General features: G+C 33.0%; 1 protein-coding gene across 1 annotated transcript; it reads right to left on the bottom strand.

Moving 5' to 3' along the window:
* Positions 1–728: 728 nt before the first annotated feature.
* LOC117107026 (E3 ubiquitin-protein ligase TRIM71-like) lies at positions 729–6216 on the bottom strand. The gene is made up of 2 exons (XM_033248543.1): positions 6152–6216; positions 729–5488 (listed from the first exon to the last, which is right to left on the bottom strand). The coding sequence occupies exon 2, from the start codon at positions 5475–5477 to the stop codon at positions 3573–3575; it is 1905 nt and encodes a 634-aa protein (XP_033104434.1). The 5' UTR covers positions 5478–5488; positions 6152–6216; the 3' UTR covers positions 729–3572.
* Between the last annotated feature and the right edge of the window lie 302 nt (positions 6217–6518).

Here is a 6518-nt window from a genome sequence, read left to right as displayed (position 1 = left end):
CAGCATGGACAGGTCCATGGTATGAGTGCTTAATTGAGTGAAATTATTTTGTGCTGAACCTGAAACAGATCAACAAACACCTTATATTTTCATTGCGGATTTTTTGGGCTCAGTACGGACTCCAAAAGTATGCATTTTCTTTTAGTTTTATAGCGTATGCAGATTTTATTAAGTCCGCAATGACGATATAACATGTTAACAATTAAATATTTTTGTTTATTTTTTATTATGCATGGGACAAATGATGTTCTTTTGGTCCATATCAAGAATTTAAATTTTATTAATCTGTCTTCTTTGCTAAAGAAGTTAAGAGAAAACTTCTATTTGGGTGAATAAGCCTAAATATCTTACATGTAAATACCTGCTCAATATATGGTAAAAAAAGTATTACTATACTGTAAAGTACACAATTTGGATATATATAGTAAATAAGTATTTTCGCAAACTCTGCTTTAGGTTAATTTTCGTTGTCAACAAAGTCTATTTACAAACCAGTCAAATGAATTACTCAACGAAATGAACCAGTCGAATACGCCCATTGGTTCTTGCGGGTTGTTTACTTTTTGTGCTGGAAAACTTTGCATGTGTTTGAAAACTAATTCCTCCATGGTTTGAATGTGGTTGGGTGCTGGTGAGTGGTTTTGTACCTAGGCTGTCATTGTATGATCTAGAATGTTGTATGATCTAGAATGTTATAAATGGAAAATAAATGAAACAAAACAACTAAGTAATTTTAGGAGTATTTTATTAGCATGATAGTCATATTCCTTTATTTTTTTTCCAGAACGAACCAGATTACGCTCCATCTATCACGAACGCTGATATCTTACAAGGTATGATACATTATTGTTTGTCTTATTGTATATCACTTAAACACTTCGACATTAATTAATTAATTGTGTAGCAAGTGCAGTAGAACCCCTCATTTACGAATCCCTCATTTACGAACCCTGAATTTACGAATTCCCGATTTTACGAACGTATAATCATGTCACTGTTGTCATAAATAAAGTTCTTATTTTATGTACAAAACACACACGCGTGTCAAGAATTAAATGACGGGTTCTAGTGTACGTATAATTGTTAAACAAAAGGCTCACAATAAACATCCACAATACAAATTGCACTCATGCTGCATAGCAGAATATTACTGGATCTAATCAACTAGCGCCCTCATTGAGGACTTCAAAGTGCTGGTAAACAAAGCTGTAGTATTTTTTTTCTTAGTCAAACTCTCTTGGCAACAAATACTTCATAAAAACATCATATAAAAACATTGCCAATGAAGAGAAAGGCTAACACACCTGAAATACACCTCTGAAACAGCCAATCCCCTTATTGTTTCTTCTGCTATATTTTTTCATGTTAATTTATGACATTCCAAGGGCTAATTCCAAGCATTCATTTTCCATTTCCTCGTTACTAGAATGTTGAGTACCAAGTGGATATGTGCACAAGATAAATTTTTATTTTTGTAATTAGTTTTAATTTCTTCAATATACAATGTAACCTTTGGAAATATTGGTGAGTTGTTTGTTCAGGAACTGTTTGTCTTTAAACGTGTAGGGCCTAATTTTGTGGTTGGTATATACATATACATACATATACAGTGCAAAAAGGCTCCGGCTTCGGGGCTTCGACCCCGCCCCCACAAGGACTTCACCCCTTGACCCCACCTTAGGCGGGCCCCTGGACCCCACGCCCTGAACCCCCCCTTGGCTGAAGCTGCCTACGGGCCAGGGTATGGTGCTGTACGATATTACGATCTGAGTAATTACAATACACGTTCAACTTAATAACTTAATGCAGTACGCAATATATGAATTCCTATAGTTTATAATTAGTTGTAAATTGTTCATCAACTTACGTGAAACAATAAGATAACGTTAATAAACAAAGATAAATAAGATAATAAACAAAGATTTGTAATCTTCCAATTTTTTTTTCCTCGCCATGGTATTTTACATAGAAGATAAAATTCAACAAGAAGAAAGTAAAAAATTGTTAAAATGACAGCATTAAGAGTAAAATTTTAAAGTTCATAATCACAACAATTCAAATACAAATAAAAAGCAAATGCTTTCACCTTACAAATTTGAATTAAAATTCAACAAATATAATGAAATAAGAAGAAAGGTAAAAATTGTAAGGAGTAATAATGTTAAAATGACATCAATAAGAGAAATATTTAAAAAGTGCATGCTTACAATAATATAAATACATATAAAATAAGCCAATGCTTTCACCTTTAAAACTTTCACATATAAAATGACATTACAATTTGTTTCGGGGATTCTGGACTGTGTTTAGGCCTTTGCATAAACCAAGGGATTGAATTTCTCACTTGTAATGAATCCATTTTATTACCTATTCGACCATACCACTTAACTAGAGGTGATACTCTCCAAATCACATTCATTAACAAGTAGAAAGAATATATGATTTCATAGTAGAATAAACTATACAAAGCATAAACCACAGTATAATATAATCAAGCAATGAATAGGAATTACCTTGAATAGCATAAATTCATTAGAACTTTCATTAGCACTTTTTTCTATAGGACCTCTACAGTATAATGGTCTCCCTAAGACCACACTTAGTGTGGTCTCCCTAAGACCACACTAAGGTCAGCAAGCCTGGAATCTAACCATTGAAAATAATTAGTTCAATGTTTTAAAACTATTAATTACTGAAATTTATGGTAATTAATATTTTCATTGTAATAAAGAAATTATTATTTATACCTCTAAAACAAAAATCATGTCATTCGGACAAATATTGGCTGAGAAATCACAGTTTTTCATCAACATATTGCTAGAATTAGAATACCTTCCTCTATATAATAAGTGGGCATTCCAACGAAAAAGTAAGCCTATGTGAAATTAATTTCTAGATGACAAGAAAGTTTGATGTATTCTCTTTTTGATAGTGAAACGGCCATGAAGGTCAGGCGTTTGTGAATGAAGGCTGTTTTTTTAAAAGCCGACCATATTAGTTTGCTTCAGGTCACCAGACAACCTTAATACACAGAAGGTATTCAGATACGATCACAGTAATAAAGATTCCAATAAAGCAATGCTGATTTAGAAATTATAAAAAAAATAACATTATTAAATAAATTGTGGACACGCTACCGAAACGGCCAAAAAATCAGCGGAACATTAACAGTGAAAGCATTAAAAAAAAACATGTCTAAAAGGGTCAGTTTTCATGCGGTTTCAAGCCGTTTAGCCTGGCTAGATCCCAGTGGCAAAATTTTAAAAAAAAAGGATATTTCATATAATATTTATATGACCGAATATATTGAACCTTGAATCTTTTATAAATACTTGTGGTTCAGGGTGTAAGCTCCCATAAACTATGTCAAATTAGGGGTTTCAAAATGCTTATTAATATTAAGTAATCAGTGTAAACATTTTTTTTTTTTTTGCCCCAACGAATTGTGGTTTTTCTCCCAGAAGTGGGGTGGGGGGGCACTAGCCCTTTATGACAGGGAATACCTATATTTTGAATTAAATGATTTGAAATAAAAGCAACAAAAAAAAAAACACAGCAGAATATCAAATACTTTAATAATTGAAAATTTTTACAGTCTTGTCACCATTATTTGCTACTGCAACTCTCCTTGGATGAATGATGGATAGTCCACGAGGATATTTTATGCTATCTTCTGGTTTATCAATTCTCTTTATAAAGTTTCCATCACTACTGAATAACTGTAGTTTGTGACAGCTTGATATAATAATGTTGTCATCCTCATCAACTACTACACCAGATGGATATTTCACCATGCCATTCTTATCACCTTCTCCCACAAGAACTTTCATGAACTCTCTCTCAATATTAAATGTTTGTAATCCTTTGCAAGTCTCCAATACAAGAAGTTGTCCTTGCTTGGAAATTGAAATATCAATTGCATCTTTGACTCCATTCATTTGACATTCATTGTACGATAATCCCCCTATCTTTCTGATAATTTTGCCAGTATCAATGTCAAGCATGAAAACACTTACAAAATTAAAAGTATAAGTATCAACTCTGCTCTGTGTTACATATAACATATTTGATGCCTCATCAACATATATACCAGCCTGGTGCTTTAACTTATCCAGACGAATTGATTTAATCACTGTTCCATTCATATTGCATATTTTGATGTCGTTATTACCAGAGTCAGTGAATGCTATCTTACTATTCTCCATTTTGAACATTCTGTAAACTTTTACACCTTGTGGTAGTACGACCGCAAGAGTGGGTTTTCCTGATAGCTTGTACTTTCGAATTACATTTGTCAAATTTGACACCAGCAAGCAATTATCTTCACATACAACTACATCACCAATTTCTCCATTGTTATGTATTTGAATACTATTTACTAGTCCTACCTTCTCTACTTTGATTTCCATTGGTGACTGCTTGATAGGTTTACCATCAGCACTCACATCTAGTTTACAAACACCTGGACTTGTGCATGTTCCTGTCGCAAAAAAATCTCCATTGTCATCTTCTTCAACTTGAGTGATGTTTGTTTCTCCTGTAGGCTGTGTCCATGTTGCCTTCAGTTGGTTTGCATGTATTTCACATTCATCTGTTTTCATTACTTTGACAACAAATTTCTTACCTTGAATCACAGATTCCTCTCCTTTTAATGTTAAAGAGTTTGCTGCCCTCATTTCTGTTACATTCCCAATATCACATTGTTGCAATGAAACCATTTGCTGTTTGTTTATAAAGAATGTAATTTCTCCATAATCATCTGGCTCTGCTTTTGGAAATTCATTGATTCTGTCCTTCAGTGCTGTAATTACTCTTCCACTTGATTCCATTGCTGTTACTTCATCACTCTCCAATAACTGACTGAGGAAACTTATTTTTGTATTCATATCAGATATTGTTGTTTTCAGTTCATCTATTTGTACATCAGTTACCTTCTTTTTTCTTTTGTAGAGTGTCTCCACTTTATTTTTAATTTTGTTTCCATTCTCTTTGACTTTCTTGACTATTTCTTGCACATGATTATCAATATCGCTTAAACTTTTATCTTTACTTTGTTCTAATTTTTTAGCATTTTGAATAATTGCTTTAAGGCTGTCTTGTAATTTGCTTTCGCAGTCATTGGCTGTTTTCTCCAGTTCTTCTGCAGTTTCTTTAAATGTTTGAAAAGCTTTAGAAATGCTGATTGGTTTGTGATTCCCTTGCTGTGAATTGTGGTCAGAAATAGTGCAGTGCATACATATAGGAATATTACATTTGCAGCAGAACCAATTTAAAGGTTCGTTGTGAAGATTACACAGTCGATGATGTAACGATGCAATCTTAAATGGCGTCATTGACCGCATATCCTCCACTGAATGTAGCTTGTGATTTGCTGACATTGGCAATATTTTGTGATAGTCACTACAACTAGAGCACAAGTAATGTCTGCATTCCTGGCAGTAGTATTTTGCTTTTTCTTTTGAACAAAAACAGTTCATCTGATCTGGTTCTGAAAATTGTTCAATAGTTTCTAATAAGTTATTTATAAAGGTATTAGGCGCAAGCTTCTGAAGCCCACCCTCTGGAATAGGATAAGATTTCGAGCAAGTTGGGCAAGTCAGCATACCCTTCGTCTTAACCCATTCTTCTAGGCATGCCAAACAAAAACTATGGAAGTTGAGTGATTTAGGATTTTGAAGTCTCTTAAAACAGATGGTACATTCTAGGACCTTCTCATCAACATTTGCCAGAAACTGATCCAGTTTACTAGTAGCCATCTTGAAGTAATCCTGCAAATTATGATTTGATAATTGTAATTATTAATTATGTACAATAACATGAATAATATACAGGTAAGGAGGGTGGTAGGGTTAGAGAACCACAACAGTATTTGTGCCTTAGATCTGTCACTGTTTTTATTAATATTGAATACTACTATGCCTTTTAAATGTGTTACATATATGGACACCACTTCTACTAATCCTTCAGACCTGTTTGCTGTAAATTCTGAACTAGACTCATATTAAAATGATATGGAGTACGTATATAATATTTTGCTAAAAAATTGCAATGATAAATTAAATCTTCTTTCACAGTGGAAATCAGTATGCTATACAGGGTTATAATCAACTGTAGTCCATTATTGTTTCAATCCACCAATAAATCTACTTACTGTTGTAAGGTTGACCCTTGCGTTGAAATAATTGTGTATGATCAGACTGGATGAGAAACAATTCACTGCTCCAGGGTGGTTTTATCTTTAGTTTCGCCTATGTTCTAGGATGATTTCCATTGGATGATTGGTTGATTATGTCATGTGATGGTTTGCAGTAATTATGATTGGTTCTTTCTATTTAACTTAATATTAATAATAGATTAAGAAAAGTTGGACTTTAGTCTGAGCTACTCAGTGAAAAGATACACAGTGTAAACTATATACCAAACATCAAACAAATTTATTAAAAACAAGATTTATTATAAAATAATTCAACTTTTTTTAACGTTCACACATCAATTGACCTCTAAAAATTTAAATAGTC

Source organism: Anneissia japonica, unplaced genomic scaffold (genome assembly GCF_011630105.1).
Source record: "Anneissia japonica isolate Jap-2015-1 unplaced genomic scaffold, ASM1163010v1 scaffold9291_len582782_cov165, whole genome shotgun sequence".
In the NCBI taxonomy this organism is placed as follows: domain Eukaryota; kingdom Metazoa; phylum Echinodermata; class Crinoidea; order Comatulida; family Comatulidae; genus Anneissia; species Anneissia japonica.
The sequence above is the reverse complement of the archived record's forward strand: the minus strand, read 5'-3'. Positions and strand labels throughout refer to the sequence as shown.

Coding starts and splice junctions, on each gene's coding strand:
- LOC117107026 (XM_033248543.1), bottom strand. CDS start 5,477: ATGAACTGTTTTTGTTCAAAAGAAAAAGCAAAATACTACTGCCAGGAA.